Source organism: Vitis vinifera, chromosome 7, assembly GCF_030704535.1.
Source record: "Vitis vinifera cultivar Pinot Noir 40024 chromosome 7, ASM3070453v1".
NCBI classification, from domain to species: domain Eukaryota; kingdom Viridiplantae; phylum Streptophyta; class Magnoliopsida; order Vitales; family Vitaceae; genus Vitis; species Vitis vinifera.
The window spans coordinates 24495655-24517270 of NC_081811.1; the positions used below are offsets into that span (position 1 = coordinate 24495655).

The window sequence follows — 21616 nt, forward strand, 5'->3', positions numbered from 1 at the left end:
CGAGGTCACTTTATACACGAAACCAGCTAATTGACAGGATTAAAGCGCTAAGCGTTATCACTAGATTCGGACGCAGTACAGAATGAGTTGGGCTGGTGGGCAATGCCCGAGTTTTTCTGTAATCTTACCGAAGCCCTGACCCGTAAAGTACTCCACCCAGACGCCATAACCGACCAGGGTTGGCTTTTGAAACCCAAGAAGATTGCCTGTGGCTGTGACAGGCCACAAATCACTGGACCTGGCCTAAAAATAATTTTTTCATAGTGAGCCCATTAGTCAAAAGCCCCGTAGTTCTTTGGGGCTAGGGAAGTAATTTTCGTATACTTCGTTTCCCGCCAAATGTAGGCCTAAAGGGATTGGCACGTGGCAGTGGGTGGTGGTTCATACCGGTTTTAACAGAAACTTCCGGGGAGATCCCCCTAGAGACCTGCTCTGCAGTTTTACTCTCTCTCTCTTTCTCTCTCTCTCGTGAATTCATTTCGCTTGGATCTCAGCGTGTGGTGCAGTGTAATTGAAGTGCAGCCATGGATGAAGAATACGATGTAATAGTTCTTGGGACAGGTCTGAAGGAATGCATTCTGAGTGGCATCCTCTCTGTCAATGGCCTCAAAGTACTCACCCTCCTTGTCTCTTGTTTTTTATCTTTAATTTCTGGATCCTTACTCTGATCTATGATGAACTCTTCTTCTGCATCATTCATAAATTGATTTTTGAATTTTGTTTGATTTTGACGAATTACATTAGACTCGAAAATTGCTCGCTGCTTATTTGTGAAAGGTATCGCCTCATATATCTGATCCTGGCCTTTGATTTAAACGCATTTGATGATTTTAATTTAAAAGAAAAATCATATTAGGCCGTGATAAACATTTCTTCAATGGTTTTCCAAACATCTCCACAACTTCTTTTGGCACAGATTCATCTGCTCATAACTGTGATCTATAAATTAATATACTCATCTCCTGGATAGTGTTTGGTTTTATTGTTATTATTATTTTCAAGATCTGTGGGCGTCGTCAAGCTTGAAATGAAATGAACAAAAGGAAATATAGCCTATTGCCTGGGTCTAGACTCGAGATATTCTAAATTGGTTTTCTCCATGAGCAGAGTTTCATAATTATTGTTGATTATTTCTATTATCATAATTTTGAATTGAATCTGCTGGATGATCATTAAGTAATAACAAGGAAGTCATTCAGGGACGGTAAGGTGCTTGATTCTCAGTCAAATCTTTGGCAAGGGACTCACTTGTTGGTATTTCTTTATCATAGGTATTGCATATGGATAGAAACGACTACTATGGAGGGGAATCAACCTCTCTTAATCTCAACCAGGTAATCATTTATATGGTTACATCACATATTTTTTTTTTGTTAAATACACCTAATTTTGGTATGGCTTTCATCTTCATCTTTGGCTTATAGCTTTGGAAGCGATTCAGGGGTGATGACAAGCCTCCAGAAAATTTGGGTTCGAGCAAAGACTATAATATTGATATGATCCCTAAGGTAATTTACTTATTCACCATCATTACATTAATTCCATTTCTGACTTCTGATGGGTAATTAAATATTCTACTTCTCTGGCAAATTAACATTCTACTCATTTTTTCTCGCAATGCCCAATACATTGGTTATGAAATTTTAGCGAACCAACTGGCTTCACTCAATTCTGAGCTCTGGTTTCATGACCTAAACTTGAGCTACATTAGTACTTGTAAGGATTGTAAGCAGTCACAAGATTCAAAGAAAGACTATCCGAAGTAACAAGCTTTAACCAAGAATTGAATTCTGTTTAGTCGTACACACATGATATTTTTCTACTCTCGGCTTTTGGTTTTTACAGGTCCTGTGGACCTGCAATGTGCAAATGTTGGTACCAATTGACCCAAAAGGACAGCTGGGATGTTATTTTCCATAATGTTCATGCATCTATATATGGATGTATCTAATTTCAGTCTTTCAGACATTCAGTATTCTTTTCGAGTGGAATCCTTTCTTTTTCCCCTCTTTTTTTCTTTTGGGTTTCAAGTCTTTGTACGTTGTAACTTTCTGATGTTCATGAAAAGGGGTTACATGGAGCATAGTAGTCAGAAAAAACGAAAAGAAAAAGAACAGATAAAACAACTATAGACACTAATGAGAAAGACATTTAATTCTTTGCATAGCTTGAAAGAGTCAGTCTGATTAGGGCTTCAAAATTTTAAGTTGATTGTTTGATGAACAGAAACTTATGCAGTCTAGGTAAAATTATGTGAAAAACTGCAGTGGCTACATGGATACTGAAAAAATGACCTAAACTTTAACCAATGATGCCTTTACGCCTTTAATTGAGTAGCTAAAGATGCAGATCACTCCAAAGATTCATTGAACTAAGAATAATGAGTTCGGTATACCTCAAGTTAAAAATGGATTCAATATGTGAAGTTAAAAACTTGATGTTGTGATCTACAACTGATTTTTTTTTTATGACATTAAAAATATCAAGGAAGGAACGTGGGATGAGAGGCTATCCGTTTTCCTAACTTTATCATTTTTTTTTTATTCTAATAAACATCTCAGGCACCACAGAAAAAAACATTCATGGTTGTTGCCAATTCAGACTTGCATCAGTAAGTGAAGTTGTTATGAATTTGCCTATTGGTGCATAGTGATTATGGGTTAGAAACAGTTCTAGAATGAAATGGCTATACTGTAGAGATTCACGTATGATGCTTTAAATAAAATGAGGATAGTAATATCAGCATGTTGTTCAAGCAACTTGTTATCTAGGTATCCATTAGGTTTGTTTAGCACATTGTTCTAGTTATTGTCTTAATTTTCTATGCCTTGACAGTTTATGATGGCCAATGGTGCCTTGGTTCGGGTTCTCATCCACACTAATGTTACCAAATACCTGAATTTCAAGGCTGTGGATGGTAGTTTTGTGTACAACAAAGGGAAGGTGTGAACCTTAGTAACTTTTGTACGGAGTATTTGTTTATCGCATTGATATATATCATGCGCTTCTAACTGCGTTTCATAATCAATCACTGTTTCCAGATTCACAAAGTACCAGCTACTGACGTGGAAGCACTTAAATCCCCACTAATGGGACTATTTGAAAAACGCCGTGCTCGGAAATTCTTCATTTATGTGCAGGACTATGATGAAAATGATCCAAAATCTCATGAAAAAATGGACCTCCGCAAAGTCACAGCAAGAGAAGTTATTTCGTACTATCTTATTCTCATCTTGGTCCCCTTTCACTTTTATTCACTTATATTTTTTTTCTTTAAATTTGGTCATATCTTTGAACTTGAGTCAACTGAGTATTCTGTTATAAGGTCATCTTTCAACTAGAGTAATCTGAGTTTATACATGCTTGGTGAAGCTAAATTGCATTTGATATTTATTCTATGGTATTGGAAAGCTGACAAGAAATTTATGAAGTTTCTTTATCAACTAATAATGAGGTAAGGAGAATGACCCAAAATTTGAGTGCAAGACTGGCATTAGGGATTGGGAGGCCTAAGTATCTAAGCCATGTGGTGCTTATAGTTTAGAAATGGGAGTGAAGGCTTATGGAACTATCAATAGGGTTTTCTGAAATGAAGCCTACGACATAACAGAAGACTAAATATGAACGGAGAGAGAAGGAATGATAGAGAATGAAATGGGCGTAAAATTTGACTCTAAGTAGGAGGTTTGGAATTGTTTCACAAAGTGAGTCCTGAAGTAAAATTCTGTAAGAATATGAATTGAACTCTAGGCTTACACTTTGAATTCTGGTAATGTTGTTTATAGGAAGTATGGACTCGATGACAATACGGTTGACTTTATTGGACATGCATTGGCACTGTATACAGATGACAAGTACTTGGATAAGCCGGCTCTGGATTTCATAAAAAAAATGAAGGTGATAATTTCTTTTATTCCATCCGCTTCTTCTTCTTTCGTTTTTTCTTTGTAGGCTTTTGGTGGTGTCAATTTAGAAGACTTTTCACTGCAGTTGGCCTATCACCAAAAACAAAAAGAAAAGAAAAATGGCTTTTGAATGAAGTTGTCTTTTGGCCCATTCCATTTACAATATTCCTCGTTTTGTATTTTCTCAAAATACATACATGCCACCACATGCTCAGAACAATTAATGGAGGGGCAGAGCCACCTAGTGCCTGGGGTTGGGGGTTGTCCTTGCCCCTCCTGAAAAATTAAAACCAAAAATATAACTAGGGAAGATTCATTGCATGTTTTAAGACAAATGTCATAGCAGAAGTCATTTTTTATGGTGATTTTGATGTGTTTGCTTGATTTTGTTTATGTTTATTGGTATATCTTGGTGGATGATGACTTCAAATCAGAACAGGCTATACTCATATGAACCCTTACTTCATCCCTCAAAAAGAGATGTTATTGGAATCACAACTAAGTGAATGATACTGTATTCACTGTTATTGTGATTACCAAACTGGAGAAAATGTATTATTGGGAAATCTATGGATGCTCAGTGAGCTGTTTAGTTAACAAAGTTTTGTGTGTGTGTGTTTGTTTTTCCTTTACCATACTTATTAAGCTTTTAAAATTGAAAAATTAGCTGATCATGAAATCATAAATGTCTGTGGATTAAATTAATTTGTTTTTTAGCACATGGACCATTTAGTAATTAGCCCTGGTATTCAGCTAGCAAACTACAGAAAGAGCCACCATACCTAAGTTGTAGCTGCCAGAACAATGCCTCGGGCACCAAGTCCAGAGGCATTTTTTAAATTAATTTTTTTTTCTGTTTTCTTTTCTTTTTTTTTTACCTATCAAATAAAAAAAATAAAATTGCCATTTATGTGACAGCATGGTTTGAGACACTTAACTTATCTTAATATGTAAATTGTGGACTCAATTAGAGTTACTATAAAAAAATTTTTTGTGCTAGGAGTGATGTCATGTGTGTGCACAAGAGTCTTTGAGTGTAAACTGATGATGAAGAGTACATTGTCTTCTATTTTCTCTTCTCCATGTTCACTTGTTCAAAATGAATTTTATGGTCTGCTAACTTGTTTCAGATTTTGCTTTGAAAAGTTATATGCAGAGTCTTTAGCACGTTTTCAGGGAGGATCTCCTTATATTTATCCCCTTTATGGGCTAGGAGAACTACCTCAGGTTTGTTTTCCTCCAAAATTACAAGCATCTGTTGGATGATTACAAAACTGCAATGACATTATGTGCCTCATGTTTTGCAGGCATTTGCTCGTCTGAGTGCTGTTTATGGTGGTACCTACATGCTCAACAAGCCAGAATGCAAGGTAATATTCTAATATCAATGTGCTTGAAGCTTTTTTTCTTCAAGAAATATGTGAAATTTTATAGATTTTTCCATTGCCTTCGATGGAGCCTTGCCAGGAATAGCTCTTAACTTGCTGTTATTGTCACCTTTGATCAATCATTCAATAGGGAGGGCAAGTTTGAAAGGGACGTTACCCATTTAATTGGAAAAAAGAAATAATGAAATGAATGCTTTATGATAAAAAAGAGTAAGCGTTCAAGGAATAACATGCACATGAAATAAGCATAGCATATAGAATGAGGTCGAGATGAATTATTAGGAATATAAATGAAAACACTAATTAAGAATGAAGCAAAATGAGACAACTTAAGTGATAGACCTAATTGAGGACAAGATAATGGAATAACCTAATGATATGGTGCAGCATAAACTAATGACTGCTCTATTAGAGAGGAATGATTTAGTTCAAGTTGAAGGGTTTATACAAAAAATAAAAATGATAAAAGTTGAAGCTGCAAAAAAAAAAAAAAATGATGCTGAAAAGGTCATGGGTCAATATGGTGAAAAGACACGATGACTTTAGACAATAGATCATACAAAGGCGAGTAAAAAAAGGCTTCATCCACCTCAATCATAATTACTGAATTTGATCTAGTATAGTTTTCATGTTATTGAGCCATGATGTTTGATGCCATAGGTAGAGTTTGATGAAAATGGAAAAGCTTTTGGTGTGACATCAGAAGGAGAAACTGCAAAATGCAAAAAAGTTGTATGTGATCCTTCATATTTGCCTGACAAGGTAACTTCTGAAGAAGACCCCCATCTATAGCTTAATCATGTTGGTCTTCATGTGATTAGCAACATCATCTTCATTGAAACAGGTAGGAACAGTTGGTAAAGTTGCTCGTGCAATATGTATAATGAGTCATCCCATCCCAAACACCAGTGATTCTCACTCAGTCCAGGTTATTCTACCTCAGAAGCAACTTGGGCGTAAATCAGATATGTACGTTCTCTAAATTTCTCTTACTCTTAGATTGTGACATGGAGAATCTATGTTATTTACGTGTGTGGGAGACACACACCACAGATATGAGCATTCATCCTGTGTTTGAAATTAATCAAATGTTCACTACAAGTTTCTGGTTCACACTTCCAGTTAAGTACTATTTATTCTATAATACTATCCATATCTCATCTTGTTAAAATTAGAGGGGAGTGTTAGCTACATATTAGATGATATCTGCTTCACTTAGAAAGGAGTCTCATTTCCATCCAACATTGATCTAATTGTAAGAAGTGAAGAAGGAAGAGAAAAACCCAATAACTGCAAAGCCCAATTCCAAGTATCCCTGGAATTTTCTCAATATGCTTCTTGAACATGCCACTGTTACAGGTATTTGTTCTGCTGTTCTTATTCGCACAATGTAGCTCCAAAAGGGAAATACATTGCTTTCGTTACAACAGAAGCAGAGACTGATAACCCTGAGATAGAATTGAAGCCTGGCATAGACCTCCTTGGCCAAGTAGATGAGATATTTTTTGATGCATATGACAGATATGAGCCAGCTAACAAGCAAGATGAAGATAATTGTTTCATATCAACTGTAAGTATATGTAGATCGTGATTTTTCTTTCTTTCCTCTTTTGGAAGTTAAAATTGATTTGAAGTTTACTGTGCCATCAAGAATTGAGAATCTTCAAGCTGGGAACAAAAGAGTTGTTTCAAGTATTTTGATTGCCAATACCAGCATCCTGACCTTGCTTGTCAACAACTGTGCATATGGCTGATATTACTTAACAAATTAAAGATTTAAAAAAAATGGCTTTATTTCTCCAGAAATGAGGATTGATGAGCCTTACTCCATATGCTAACCTCACAATAAGAATATGAGTAAGAAGAACCCCATTTCATTGTGTAATATGTCTAACTAAATTCAGCAGTGTCCTTGCTAACCATTCAAGCATAAACCTCATAATCATCACTTGGTTAGGAACTCCATTCAAGATAGTACTACATCTTTTAGTTACAAGCCCTTGCTACGAGTTAATTCCAATTATGAACTCATCATACAAATAAAGTTGACATTTGTTTATTTAAATTTGTGGGTGCACCTACCTTTAATTTCCTGGCTGCCTGCATCCCTATGATAGGGATGAAGACAACCTACGTCAATAGAATTATTGCACTATCTTGAAGGGATTGACATATAATGGGCATTACAGATAACCATGGTAGAAAGCCAGGGAAGGTAGCAGACTTTGTAGCCTTATTGTCCTTAGCTAGTGGGCTAACAGCCCTTATTGTTTCTTCTTCTTCTTCTTCTTCTTCTTCTTCTTCTTATGCCTAGAACAACAAAAGCTTTTGTTGTGTAGCAAGGGCAGAGTAGCTAAAAGTAGTTAGTTGGATTACTGAAATGGTCCCAGATGACAAATACAATGGCAGACCTTTTCCTTTTTCTTCCTTTTCTTTTTTCTCTTCTTCGTTCTTTTTTCCCCATTGGTCTCTGCGTAGACTTATTGAAACTGGAATACCATGCAGAGTTATGATGCAACAACACACTTTGAATCTACGGTTGAAGATGTGATTGCAATGTACAGCCGGATAACTGGAAAGGTATTTCTTAATTGGATTATGGTAATATATATATGGTAATCTATATCTTTCTTCTTCTAGATTAGAAATCCATGAAACTGGACATAGTGTAGGTTTAGATGAAGTCTGTAATAGTTGAGAGTTTACTGATCATATCTTTCTTATTTCAGAATCTTGACCTAACAGTGGATCTGAGTGCTGCAAGTGCTGCTGATGAAGCATGAAATATTGGGGCATTTTAACAGTTGTTACACAGATCTTTGCAAGAGACTGATTGCCTTATTCAGTCGGCAGAATCCTACTCTCCAGTTCTGTGCTGGAAGTTTATTTGTTTCAACTCGAATAAATTATTGGATGTTTTCCTTCTTAAATTTTTATAGCTTTTGCAGATTGTGTGGCCAAAAGTACTGGAAGAGAACGTGGTGTTTATAATTTTTATCTTCATTCCCTGCCCCTCTTTCTCTGGAGACCATTGCAATATAATTGTAGACATGTCTGCCCTAGGAATATGGTCTTTAATTTTTTGAGGATATGAGATGCAATTCATTCGGTAGTCTCATACCCTGACCCAGGTCTTTAGTTCAGATCTGCAGTACCATACACCGCTCATAATGAAGAGTCAAACTTGCAAGTTCTGCTCCCCATTCCATGACCCCGAATATTGTTTGGGATCATAAACTGCTCAAATTCTATGAAAGAAGCAACAAGAAATAATTCACTTGATCACTTTGTGTTATAGTGGCCAAATTGATGAAACTGACTGCTGAAGGAACATACTAAGGTTGCAATCAACTCCACACATTCTAAAAATTCATGTCTATGATACTCGGTTTCATCATCGCTCCATTCAGATGATTTTCCATGTTTAAAGATCTCCTATGGTGACTAAAAGCCTTGATAAAAGCCACAGAGACTCCTAACGGCAATTTTTGTCAATTACCAGATAAAAAATTCCTGAATTGAGTCCTCACCTTGATTTCCATTGAATTTCACTGAGCATCAGAAGGTCAGTGTTCTCACTCACAGAAATTTCAATTAGGTACAAACTTCTGTCATTAAATTACAGATTTCTATGGTCGGCTCTCTATTCTAGATTTAATAGTGAGTTATCTTGGTTAGGAAGTTAGTAGAGGCAAATAATATTTTGATTTCTATGCTATAAATTGAATTCAACTAGCTGCATGAACCCCCGATCTTTTCTCTGCAAGAATCCTTTTTTTACCCATTGCAGTTCAATTTTCTCTCTTTTTTCAGTAGCCATATGAATAACAGTTTTGTTTCTTTAGTTCCTTTTTGTTCTTTTTTTTTTTTTTGCCCTTTTGCCCTTTTTCTATTTGGCGCTGGTCACTAGACAGCCGATGTCTATTATACTATGGGTACATCTTTGATTTCACTGACACTGCAGAAAAAAATATGAAAAGATATTTGACATGAGCTGAGGTCCATGGATACAGTTTCTAAAACATCAACCTCATTCTTTTTAAGCCTTTAGGAGATTTAAAGATTTTGCCCATGCTAAAAACAAATTTGTCCAGCCCAAATCATGAACTGGAAAAATGTTATGCTGCTACACTTACAAAGCTTCAATAAACCAGAGTTCAACATTGAAAATTTACTCTACTCCCTCTTCGATTTGGAGAGAGCTCGCTTCCTCTGCCCAAGCATGTACTGGTACATATGAGGACTGCCTGAAATAAATCATGCCATTCAATCAGTTAAAAATCAGCACATGAATTGGTGAAAGCTGCTAAAGATGGATGTAGAGTCCATGCCTGGTACATAGAATGCAATGACCAGAAGTGCAGCATAGAAGTAATCAAAAGAGAAGTTCCATTTGTTGGGCATCCTCAAACAATATTTTGCTGATTCCTGCAAAAATAGCTCGGTTTATTCATTTGGCATTATTCAAACAAGTAACTTCATAAAGATGGCTACTTAAGTCTTTTTTTATTTATTTGAAATTAACATCTTGTAGCACGATGGGCACAATATGAAATGATAAACTGTCTACATAGAAAGCAAACCTTAAAATAGACAAAGCTAAGCAAAAAAATGAAAACAGATTTTTCAACAGTGGTAAGTTGCACCGGATTTATGATTAAAGGAAAACTTCCTAGGGTCACAAATATCAGGAGGACATCAGTTGCTACTGGAGAAAAACCAAATCAACAAGCTCATTATTTTAATCACACTTCAACAACATTGTTCCTGAACCCCACTACATTTAGGATAGGCCTTTTAAGTAACCAGATTGTGCTCTACCTAAATATCAACAGGATAACCTCACTGTGATGTAGAAAATATCCAATCAGCTAAAGTATAGTTCCATGAGAAAACAAAAATTAACATACAAACTATTATGCACCATTGAATTATTTACCTTAATGTATGGCAAGGCAATATATATTAGACCAACTTCACTGGTAATGCCGGTTGGATACAACAACAGAAAGGTGCTATACCTGCTTTCCACAAATTTGATGTTAATAAAATCTAGACATGGATTCAATTCTTTCCATCCATGGGTATGGGTTACATCATTCAAACCTGAGCCACAAGAGCCAGGCTGGTGCAAAACCAAGCAACTCCTTCACGCCAAAGAAAGAATACCGAATGATCTGCAATTACATGCAATGATATTTAGTACTCAGTTAAAAGATAATTGATTGGCAATTTTATGACAAGCTAGTTGACCAAACAGTCAGGAAGCGACAAATTCCAGGCAGAAACTATTGTGGCATGTAAAATGAAAATATCAGTACTGATCCTGTGTGGAAAAACACGTTCTTAAGTACCTTCTGGTCTATGGACATAGATAGACATTAAAAAGTTCAATAGCTTGCAAATCTTTGCCTAACTATGACAAGTTGTAACTGCAGTGAGCTTATCAGGCTATCAAGCTTGCTAGCAAAGGTGTGATCTGCATGCAGTCAATTCAAGCAAAAAATGCTAAAGTCTACTTCCCCAGTCAAACTCCTTTAAAAACCCCAGGAATGGGACCTGCCCTGAGCGACAACCTATATCATGGTGTCATCTCTACATCTGCCTCTCCTTTGTTTCTTTCTTTTACTGGGTAGGGTTGTGGGCCGCAACGGGCAAATTACACGCATGGCCCTGCCATCCTATGTGTGGCTCTATGATCCATATTCCCCTTGAATGGAACTGGATACTCCATTAAGATAAATCAGAGTTTTGATTTATATGACTTTGGGATCTTAACCATATAAAGCCAAAAGGAGGCCACTACTTTAACACTATACTTAAAAGAATCCAGCCAATTGACAAGATAACCAAAATTTATAACCAGACATAATGGGTTGAAAATCAACTTGCCTCAGTGATAGACCAGCTGATCACCAAAGAGCTAACAAGTACATGAGTTTGAACCTACAACACAATGGACTTCATATTATTAGCAGAAACTTTTACAAGTGAGAATATAAACAAGAAGAAGAAGATTAACTATTTTAATGAACCAACCTCAGGAAAACTCCATAAAATGCCCCAAGTTACATACAACCTTGAACCAATCTGTGGCAGTGTCGCTGTGATTGGAGATCTCACCAATCCTTTTGAACATACAGAAAAAGAAAAAATCTTTATTCTTAGTAACATAAATATTATTCTCCTGGGAAATCAAAGAACTGATGAAGAACAGAGTCCTCACCTACTAGGCCATGAAAAATCTGTTCGACAATAGATTTCAAAACCCCAGAGCAAAAAGAAAGAAATTGCATTAAATATTTTGAATTATAAAGTGAAGAAAATAAAATGAATGTCTGTATGTGTACGAACCTCCAGAACGGCGGCCGTTTGGGCGAGCTGAAGAGGCCTTTCAACTGCGCGGTAGACATGCTGGTGGCCCGATTCTTTCAGAGTTGAAAGAGCAAAAAACAATACCTGAGCCCTGAAATAAATGGAAAGGCGTGAATACCTAGGACGTGAATGGAATAAAAGCTTGAAAAGCTGAAATGGAGAGAGAAAAGAGTGACTTGCCATCCGAAGAAGACGACCCAGTTGTAGATGGTGAGATACAGACGCCTTAGAAGTGAGAAGAACGCCATGGGAGATCTGACGAAGAGAATCAGAAATTGGGTATTTGAAGACGTAGTTGGCAAATTTAGATGGGCATTTAAGCGATTTAGGTGAGCGGATCAACCACCTGCGTCCTCATAATTTCCAGTTGTTTTCCAGCGATAATGTACGTTGAACAGTGGATGCAACTGGCCTTGGATTTGGATTTTGATTCGGGTTTGGGTCGGGTGACTCGGAGTCGGTTTTGTCATCGACCCAGAACCAGATAAACTAGGGTTGGATCTCTGCTACTTGACCCATGGGGTGTGGACCATCGAAGAGGGCCATTCTCCTTCTGTTTTGTCTTTTCCATTGTGCAAAAGACGTGATGTGAGGCTTTTAGCTTTATTCCTGATAGTGAATTGGTCACGTTCCATCATACATATATAGTAATCAGCGAAGGATGCCCACGACTCCAATCAATTATTAAATATTATAATAACATACTTTTCCCCTCCCAAAGTGCTATGTACCGATGTTCATCAAATGTGTAATGTCGGTTGTTAAAATCATACAATAAAATATAGCTTGGATAATCCTATAAATAGGAGACCTGCAAATCTAGCTCTCGGACAAGGCAGGACATGAGAGGCTATTAACGTCATTTCGTAGCTAGTCATTTGTTCGAAAAAATCAGAACAAGTTCAAATAAATAAATAAAAAATAATAATAGAATGAAAAAAAAAAATGCAAATTCAATAAAAGAAGGTGGATATTAATTTTATTAGATGTTCTACCTACCTACCATGATTTGAACTATGAAAACAATATTTTTCGAACCACTTAAGTTTAAGTAGGTTATCTATCCTCTTAAAGAGAGATAAATGGGACCCATGTATTATAAGTGGAATATTATTTATAAACAATATTAATCAAACATATTAAAGAGTTATCATGTTATCGTTTTATATTCATTTTGGTAAAATACGTATCACAGGTATAATTCAATTAGATAGAACGTCTTGTTTACGCATGTACCGATATTTTTAGGAGAGCCCATCATGCATAGATTTTATTGAAAATTTTATATCTTACTCTGTAGCACTAGGGACAATAGAACAATAACCCTACAGATTGGTCCTATTTTGATGTAAGTGTCAAATAAATATAACCCATTATTTTGAGATATTGCAACCTATTTTAATATGCATCACAAGCATAAGAACCTAAAAAAAAATTATTTGATTAAAATGGATTAAATACTTCATAATTTGAAAATCTAACCTTTCATATTTTGTTGGCTTATTTTCTTCTAAAAAAAAAAAATCTTATTTTTTAAAATTTGTATATAAATAATCAAAATATCTAAGGATATTTATATAAAAAATATATTATTTTTCAACTTCATGCATTGAAAATATTAAATTTGCAAATTTAAGATTATTTCATCTATTAATTCTGAAAATAAATAAATTTAAAGTATAAAACAAAAAAATATATATATGAGGTCAAATTATAACATGCTTAAATTTTATAATAGGTGGATTTAATTCTCTAAGCAGAAAACATCTTTCTAGTCAATGCCACTCTCCATTAAACTCTTGATTTCTTTATCAAAACCAACAGATTTGTCTTGACCATGAATGTTAAGAGAGTACGAAAGCTCACTTAAAATGCAGAAGGCCAGTGGCTTACAAACACCCATGAAGGGGTTAGTTGAGTCTAGTTATAATCATGGTATTTTGTTTGATTCAGAAAGGGTTATAGAGCAACGTGGTTCAGAGTTCAAACTTCATACAACAATGTTGTGTATTTAATGCGTAGAATTAGTAGATAAAAAAGTTGGTTAAAATGGGGAAACAGGTCCGTTAGAATTTAGAAAAAGGGAAGGCGAGGTGCAGTGGTAGAGTGAAGTGTCGGTGGGAGGAGAGGAGAGAGAATCGAAAAGGCACACAGACTTCACAGCACACCACCCACCAAAAGCTGGATCCAAAGACCATGGCCTCCTATAATTATCAAGATGGGCCCAGGAGAGGGACGTCTTTCCATGGCTGTAATAAAATGCACAGTGATCACAACAATAAAGGGGCATCACAGGTGGGCATGTGACTTGTGAGGTGCTTACACTCAAGACTGTAAGAATATTAATGGCTTTCTTCCATATAAGTTAAAGACGCCCTATCTTCAGGGACTGCCTTTCCCGCTTTGGGTTCCAGATCTAAGCCTCAGCTGCCGCCGCTCTCACCACCCGCCACCATGTTTTATTATCAGCCTCGTCGTGGAGGAGCTCTTGCTGGTCTCTTTTTTCTGCTACTTCCGGTTTTCTTGCCCAGTCTCTTCAGTCCATTGGGGCACGCTTCTCCTTCCGTTTTCTCGGTGCGTCCTTCTTTCTGGGTGTTTTTTTTTTTTTTTTTTTGCTTTCTTGTGTTACCGATTCTTTTTTTGGTTTTATTTATTTATTATTATTATTGATTTTTTTTTTCGGGGGGGTTTGATGTTTGTTTGGTTTGAGGGAAAGTTTGGTGCTGGAAAAATTTCCAAAGAGAGTTTGTCGGTGGATTTTGTGCCTGAATAAGGTTTTTTTTTTTTTCTTAAACATGGAAGCTAGGGTTTGATAATGAATGGGTTTTTCTGGGCTATGGTTAGATGTTGGAGAGAGCAACGGAAAATATGAGGTTGTGAATGCGTGAATAGGTCGAGAGAAATACGAAAGATAAAATATTACTGGAAGTGAAAATTGGGAATCGGTTTGGAATGATTTTGGTGTCAGTTTTCAACGCACAAATGATTAGGTGAGTGGTGTTTTTCAATAACTCAGTCTTGAATGAAGTTTTTTTAGGAACTAGGCAGAAAAAATAAAAGAGGAAAGAATATTGCTCCACTTTGAAAGTGACCAAGAGTTCCACGGATTTGGTGGGTTGAAGAGGTTGTTTAGGCTATGTTTGTTCCGGAACTACAAAGGCAGGAATTTTTTTTAAAGAAAAATGGTTTTATCTTTGTTTCATCGTTATAAAAAAAAAAAAAAAAACAACTATGAAAGAAAATAAAATATAATTAAAATTTAATTTTCATATAACAAGAAAAATAAGTGAAATGAATTTGAAGAAGTATATAAAAATGATTTACCGACGTTTTTTATTTTTCTTAATTTTTTCCTTTCATTCTACTTTTTCTTTTTCTTTTATTTTCATTCTACTTTTTCTTTTTCTTTTATTTCCTTTACATATACTAGACCAAACATAGCATTAGGGTCTCATTCAGGACTTGGCCGATTAACTATGGGACTGGAACAAGAGTTTGATTAACCCTTAAAAGCCGACCGTCACCTGAAAACCCAAGTGACATCTGGGTGTCATGAATAAAACTGAGTTCTGTCTGAGCCTTGCTTATTGGAACGCAAATCTAGCCAATTGAAGCAAGATACCATCAAGCTGTATAAATTTGGCACTGTTTAGTAAACTTGATACTTTTTGGTCGATATACCAGTTATTAAATTAATATCCTTGTGCAGGAATGGAATGCTCCAAAACCAAGGCATTCACGTCTACTCAAAAGTGTTTTACAAGGCCAATCTGTAAGTAGGGGGTTGATGGAGTAGCATGTATGTTCTTTTATATTTTTGTTGTTTTGCTGATTGTACAAATCTTTGTTTGACACGTGTCCATCTTTTTATTGTTTAGTCAAATGTAGAGCAATCTGATCTTTGGACACCTTTGGTCAACCAAGGATGGAAAGCCTGTGAATTATCTGCAAGCACCCCTGGTGAGTGATAAGCAATGAAATTGTCAATACTTTGTGTTTCTCATGATGTGTTTTACATTGCATTCAGTAACGAGTATATTCATGCATTGATTCTTTTCTGATGTATTCATCCTTCATTCAAAGCAGGCTTACCACAGGAAACTCAGGGATACATCCAAGTGTTTCTTGATGGAGGGTTAAACCAGCAGAGAATGGGGGTAGGTAATTCTAGGTTTGCCACTACATTCTATGGATATTAAAAGGGTCAAGGATGGCCCAAACAGGAATGATTATCTCGGTTAAATTTTTATGTCACATGTTTGCTTTAGAAAATCTTGGTTGGTTGTTCATATCTTAATTTGTATTGTTTGTAGATTTGTGATGCTGTTGCTGTTGCTAAGATATTAAATGCTACACTTGTGATCCCACATCTTGAAGTGAATCCTGTTTGGCGGGATTCGAGGTAGTTTTTTGTTCAAGCATCTACTTACTTTTTCATGAACCTTATTAGTTTTTAGGGAGACATATTCTGAAGTGGCATTCTTTTTTCTGCAGCTCATTCATGGATATATTTGATGTTGATCACTTTATTAATGTCCTGAAGGATGATATTTCTATAGTTAGAGAGTTGCCTTATGACTTCTCTTGGAGCACAAGGGAGTATTATGCTACAGCTATTCGAGCTACCAGAATTAAAACAGCACCTGTTCATGCTTCAGCTAAATGGTATCTGGACAATGTCTTGCCTGTGCTAGAGAGGTCAGTAGTTACATTGGCCTTCTGCTTTAGATTTAGAGTTGAGTTGTTTTTTGACATTTGGGATAAAAAAAACTTTTATTCTGAATTAAGTTTAAGCATGATCATTTTTCAAGATCGATGGAAGAATTAAGTGGATGTGCTGTTCTTTTGAAGTAAATATAGACTCTAATTACTTTGGCCTTTATATAAATCTTAAATTGAGTGGTGCAGCAACAATCAGTTATTTTTGTTGGGCCATAGTCAATAGTTATCTTAGGATATTTGATTTAACAGGTGGTGAAATTTTTTGAGAAAAAATCTTGGTGAGAGCTTACAAACCTTATGGTCCAAAACCTTTTGGGGTCACATTTATTCTAGGTGGGTCATATGATTGTGCAGGATCTTATGTCAGTGGAAACATTCCAGCTGTTTAATAGGACCTCATATCAATGTCCTGAATGTGATCCTGAGACATAAGATGTTCTCTTGATAGATGAATTATTTATAGTGGTAATTATTGCCTTTAGGATCTTTGGTGGGGACATATTTTTACTAGATTTGTATTTCTGAATCTCCCATCCAGAATGCCATTCAGTGGCAAGCAAGATGCATCTTTTGTGAAAATGTCAGGCTTTCTCTGTTGATCTTGATTCCAAATGCTATGTTGTTACTGTGGAATGGTAAAAAAATTAACCACTTATTACTTGCCAGAAATTTGTGTGTGCAGTCAATTCTCACTTAATGAGGATAGAATCATTATCTAAAGAATCCTCTTTGTTTTTTATTGTTACTTCTAACTCAACTTTCTTGTATTGTATACTCCTGCAGTAGGAAAACAACTGGATTTGCTTGTAAAAATGTCAAACTTATGCCAGTAAGAGTGAAGAATTGGAAGTTTTCACAAACTAATCCCCACTAGGACTTGATGGAACCACAAAGGGTTCGATTCCATGTACTATCCAGAAAAAAAGGAAAAAAAAATTATTACATATTAAAAGAAAAAAATGGAGAACATAATGTAGAAAACGAGGAGGATGGCATGCTTTAGACCAGCAGACATATTCCTTAATGTGAAGATGCTCGAGTCTTCCTTGTGGAAATCTCACCATGCACCGAGGGTTCTACTCACATGTCCAATCTTTTTTTGGACAACTCACATTGTTTCTAGTTCAACTAGAACATTGCAAATGTTTATGTTTGGATTAAGGTCCTATAGTGTTTGGATGAACTTTAATAGCCTCAACAGTGCATATTGATTTTATTTGTCAAAAGCTTTTCCATCTGAAATGGTATGCTGAGATAAAGAAGTCTTCTGCCATAAAGCATTTCTTGATGGATGACAAGGAGTAACAGGATTAAAAGTCTAATGAAGAGTCTATATATAATTATAGGTGGCCATTAATTTTTTGTAGATAATCTTCCCCTTTTTCCTGGGACATGGAATCAAACATGGAACCTCTCCATCTTTTACTTCAATTCCTTGCCATCTGAGCTGGACCTCACATGCATATATGTGTGCATGTAGTCCCCAACATAAGAGTAAGGATGGAGTGCAGCATGGCCAACATGCACCAGATCATGGTTCTTAGGCCTTAGCTAGCATAAGCAATTATGGGTTTTAGAGACTGTTGATTATTCTGAAGGAAGGGGAAATGACAGAATTATCATATCCAACCCCAACAGTCCCAACAATATGACACCTTTTGACTGCTCCAACTCTAGAGTAAGTTCAAAGGTTATTTCCCATAGAATAATTTCTTGAAGAGGTATCTAAAATTAGGGCCATTCAACCAAGAGTTTTACAATTCACTCTTCAAGCCGTCAAGTAGTGAGAGAGTTTGTGTTCTTGTGTATACCTTGTTATTTTAAGTGAATTTATGTCTTGCAACAAAACCACTTTATTAGAGTGACTATATATGAAGTCTTATGTCCTTTGAGACGTCATGTTTTCCTAGTAAAATGTGGATTATTCAAGATACAGATGTCCATTAGACATTAGTAATCCCCCATGTTTTTAAGTGGACAAGAGCAGTTATAACTTTTAATGCTTTACCCAAGATTGTGAAAGTTGTGAATCTTGTGATATTTATATTCAATTGAATTCATCTCCGAGCCCCTTGATAATACCATAATTTTAATTTCAGCATAGGTTTGTTGTTATTTTCAAGCGTAAGTAGACCTGTTGTATTCTTTTTGATCTTTTTACCTTCATTTCACTTAGTAAATTTTCTGGAAGTGTAACATGTTTTAAATGGTCAGTTATGGAATTGCTGCAATTGCCCCATTCTCCCACCGTCTGGCTTTCAACAACTTGCCTATGGATGTCCAACGCCTACGCTGTAAAGTCAACTTTCAAGCATTGGTTTTTGTTCCTCATGTCAGAGCACTTGGAGATGCTCTTGTCAGTCGCCTCCGATACCCTAAAAAAAATGGAGCATTTGGCACTGAGTACCTGCAAGAGGTTACTGATGTGAAAGGCGAACAAGAGGCAGGAAAATTTGCTGTGCTACACCTTCGTTTTGATAAGGTATGACTCACTTCTGCTAGATGTACCCAATATCCATTTGGAGTGCTGATTTTGCATTTTACCATGGTGCCCTGGATTAAATATCAAGGAATAGAACTTTGACATCATTGGTACAATTACCTGCTCAGTTTTCAGTTATAGCTTTCCTGACAATGGGTTCAGGCCTTCTTATTCATGAGATACCTAGTAAGACTAGTTGGTAGACCACATGCACTATCTGCCTTGCAGTATCATTGCATGCAGCACACATGCAATGGGTGGCATTGTGATTTCATGGCACATATTAATCTAATATCCTCAACCCCTTTATGAAATTCTTTTCATGATTTTTGTTCACTTGTGCAGATGGTTTTGCTTTCTAGAGTAGTGTAGGTTTCCCTCCTTTTGATCAGAACTTGTACAGTAGATTATGTAATTAGGGAAGGATTTTTCGTCCTTCTTCCTACTTAGTGATTTTATGGCAATAAATAAAGTAAATAAATAAGCTTAATATTTTATTGACTGGATGACTGCAAATTTGACATTTCACATTTTGAAAAGTTACTCCCTGGGTTGGCATTCAGTTAGTTGACTCTCGCACCTTCTGTTTTATTTATGAATATCTATGCCTTGTCCACTTTGTTCAAACTTTTGATTTTAGGATGTAAAGTTTTTGTCTATGTGCTTTCTTTAATATGTTCATAATGCAGGATATGGCTGCCCATTCGGCTTGTGATTTTGGTGGAGGTAAAGCTGAGAAACTAGCTCTGGCTAAGTATCGACAAACAATTTGGCAGGGAAGAGTCCTGAACTCTCAGTTCACTGATGAGGAGTTGAGGAATCAAGGACGTTGTCCATTGACTCCAGAAGAGATTGGATTGCTGCTTGCAGCTTTGGGCTTTGACAACACTACTCGACTATACCTTGCCTCCCACAAGGTTGCTATTATAATACTTCTCTATATTCAACTCCATAAAGCCCCCCAAACTGAAATTTATTCTGCTGTTTCCCAAGTTCTAACTATAAAATGGTAACATGTCCAGGTGTATGGTGGGGCAGCCAGGATTTCAACGTTAAGAGAATTGTTTCCACTAATGGAAGACAAAAAGAGCCTTGCTTCTTCAGATGAACGAGCCCAAATTAAGGGAAAGGCGTCTTTGTTGGCTGCAGTTGATTACTATGTTAGCATGCATAGTGACATTTTCATCTCTGCTTCTCCGGGAAATATGCACAATGCATTGGTAGGTATCCTGACTAATAATTACACCAAAACTTATTCATCATATCAAATTGCGGCATAAGCTGGTCCAAATTGTAGGATTTAGTGCTCCACTTTCCTTCTCCAAAATAATTTCATGTAGTTGATTACTGTCAAACAGTTAATCCAGCATTTGAACTCCTGCATGAAATCTTTGGGTGGGACCCGTACAATGGTTGCTCTTGATCTACTAAAAAAAAAAAAATTATTTATTAAACCTTTTTTTTTTTTTGGGGGGTTTGGGAACTGGGAGTTGCTGGTGTGGGGTGCACAATGGAGGTGGATGTCAATCTGTCTGTAAAAGAGAGGCTTGTGTAGTTAATCTAGGATAAATTTTTTGGGATCATTGTGTTGAACACTTGAAAGTGGGCTACATAATGAATACAAAAAAGGTTCTTGTTAACTTAAAAAAGTAAAGGAATTTCCTTATAATAATTTGTCATAAAAGTTCTGTTTCTCTAGTCTGCATTTGAAATCTATAATAAGATGAGAATTTTCATTTTGGCAACAGGTGGGACATCGAACTTATGAGAACTTGAAGACAATCAGGCCAAACATGGCATTGTTGGGCCAGCTCTTCCTGAATAAGAGCATAGGTTGGTCAGAATTCCAACAGGCTGTGGTGGAAGGGCACGAAAACCGACAAGGGCAGATCAGGTTACGGAAATCTGAACAATCTCTTTATACATATCCCGCCCCTGATTGCATGTGCAATGCTTAAGATGAGACATGTGCTCTAGAGAACTGCTTGCCCACCTACCTATGTATACAGACCCTGCTCCTGATTGCATCTGCCATGCTGAGGTGAGATATGTGATCCTGAGGGATGTGAGCCTACTTACCTGTCTTATGATTTTATACCGTACTATTGTTTGTGGCTTGGAATATTGGTAAATAAGAACCAGTCCCACTTCTCCTATTTGTAAAACCATTCATGTGATTTACCAAGAGTAGAAGAGAGATAAAAGGGTTGTGTTTATTGTTGTGTCATCTGGATCGTGAATACTGTCTCTAGACACAATCACAAATGCCATATGTATCATTAACTAGTATCAATTGTTTGTTCCAACTCTCTTCATTACATAACTGCATTTACAATCAAAAGTTTCCTCTATCATCAAATTCTAGACCAATTTCCTATCTCCTGATTGAGAACATTGAAGATCAGTATGTTCATTTCACTATTAAACTGGTTGAGATGTGTAACTGGGCTGTACACAGGGCAATGCGATTTCCTTCAACTCAGCTGCATCTAAGCCTGGTAAAATAGCGTATTATTCTAATTCCATAGATTTCAAAGGGAAAGAAGCGCCGCATGCCTATTTAACTGACTGCTATAATTAGGCCTCTAAGCACTGTTACTAGGATACTTCGCTACCCAGAAAGGCTACTGACCTCGTTTTTGCTCGCCTGGCTCACTTGGTAGCAGTCCCTGGCTAAGAGCTCATGGTTCAATGAAGATTAGGGGAGTGTCCCATTTCCGGAAGAGCCACATGACACCTCACCA

The 21616-nt window shown here is 36.4% G+C and overlaps 3 protein-coding genes across 3 annotated transcripts; 2 read left to right on the top strand and 1 right to left on the bottom strand.

Moving 5' to 3' along the window:
- The first annotated feature begins 15 nt into the window (after positions 1 to 15).
- Positions 16 to 8355, top strand: LOC100256637 (guanosine nucleotide diphosphate dissociation inhibitor At5g09550). The gene is made up of 13 exons (XM_059738569.1): positions 16 to 611; positions 1272 to 1334; positions 1425 to 1508; positions 2836 to 2943; positions 3042 to 3214; positions 3786 to 3897; positions 5052 to 5132; positions 5213 to 5275; positions 5954 to 6055; positions 6138 to 6262; positions 6653 to 6863; positions 7799 to 7873; positions 8023 to 8355. The coding sequence occupies exons 1-13, from the start codon at positions 525 to 527 to the stop codon at positions 8074 to 8076; spliced, it is 1338 nt and encodes a 445-aa protein (XP_059594552.1). The 5' UTR covers positions 16 to 524; the 3' UTR covers positions 8077 to 8355.
- Positions 8356 to 9252: 897 nt separating this feature from the next.
- LOC100261741 (very-long-chain (3R)-3-hydroxyacyl-CoA dehydratase PASTICCINO 2) lies at positions 9253 to 12058 on the bottom strand. Its single transcript, XM_002269060.5, has 9 exons — positions 11849 to 12058; positions 11648 to 11759; positions 11520 to 11538; positions 11333 to 11421; positions 11186 to 11239; positions 10400 to 10470; positions 10233 to 10314; positions 9625 to 9721; positions 9253 to 9540 (listed from the first exon to the last, which is right to left on the bottom strand). The coding sequence occupies exons 1-9, from the start codon at positions 11914 to 11916 to the stop codon at positions 9470 to 9472; spliced, it is 663 nt and encodes a 220-aa protein (XP_002269096.1). The 5' UTR covers positions 11917 to 12058; the 3' UTR covers positions 9253 to 9469.
- A 1516-nt stretch (positions 12059 to 13574) lies between these two features.
- Positions 13575 to 21161, top strand: LOC100246368 (O-fucosyltransferase 31). The gene is made up of 10 exons (XM_002268563.5): positions 13575 to 14242; positions 15378 to 15440; positions 15547 to 15628; positions 15755 to 15825; positions 15982 to 16070; positions 16163 to 16366; positions 18605 to 18872; positions 19562 to 19789; positions 19895 to 20092; positions 20621 to 21161. Exons 1-10 carry the CDS (start codon positions 14123 to 14125, stop codon positions 20828 to 20830), a joined length of 1533 nt encoding a protein of 510 aa, XP_002268599.2. The 5' UTR covers positions 13575 to 14122; the 3' UTR covers positions 20831 to 21161.
- Positions 21162 to 21616: the final 455 nt, after the last annotated feature.

What these genes read in the sequence shown, in the direction of transcription:
- LOC100256637 (XM_059738569.1), top strand. Translation starts at nt 525, where the DNA reads ATGGATGAAGAATACGATGTAATAGTTCTTGGGACAGGTCTGAAGGAA. An exon ending in ATATTGATATGATCCCTAAG is followed by an intron (nt 1,509 to 2,835) that starts GTAATTTACTTA and finishes ATGCCTTGACAG; the next exon opens with TTTATGATGGCCAATGGTGC. An exon ending in CTTGGGCGTAAATCAGATAT is followed by an intron (nt 6,263 to 6,652) that starts GTACGTTCTCTA and finishes CCACTGTTACAG; the next exon opens with GTATTTGTTCTGCTGTTCTT.
- LOC100261741 (XM_002269060.5), bottom strand. Translation starts at nt 11,916, where the DNA reads ATGGCGTTCTTCTCACTTCTAAGGCGTCTGTATCTCACCATCTACAAC. An exon ending in TTTTATGGAGTTTTCCTGAG is followed by an intron (nt 11,240 to 11,332) that starts GTTGGTTCATTA and finishes ATTGTGTTGTAG; the next exon opens with GTTCAAACTCATGTACTTGT. An exon ending in TTGCCTTGCCATACATTAAG is followed by an intron (nt 9,722 to 10,232) that starts GTAAATAATTCA and finishes CTATTTTTGCAG; the next exon opens with GAATCAGCAAAATATTGTTT.
- LOC100246368 (XM_002268563.5), top strand. Translation starts at nt 14,123, where the DNA reads ATGTTTTATTATCAGCCTCGTCGTGGAGGAGCTCTTGCTGGTCTCTTT. An exon ending in ATTATCTGCAAGCACCCCTG is followed by an intron (nt 15,629 to 15,754) that starts GTGAGTGATAAG and finishes CATTCAAAGCAG; the next exon opens with GCTTACCACAGGAAACTCAG. An exon ending in TAAACCAGCAGAGAATGGGG is followed by an intron (nt 15,826 to 15,981) that starts GTAGGTAATTCT and finishes TATTGTTTGTAG; the next exon opens with ATTTGTGATGCTGTTGCTGT.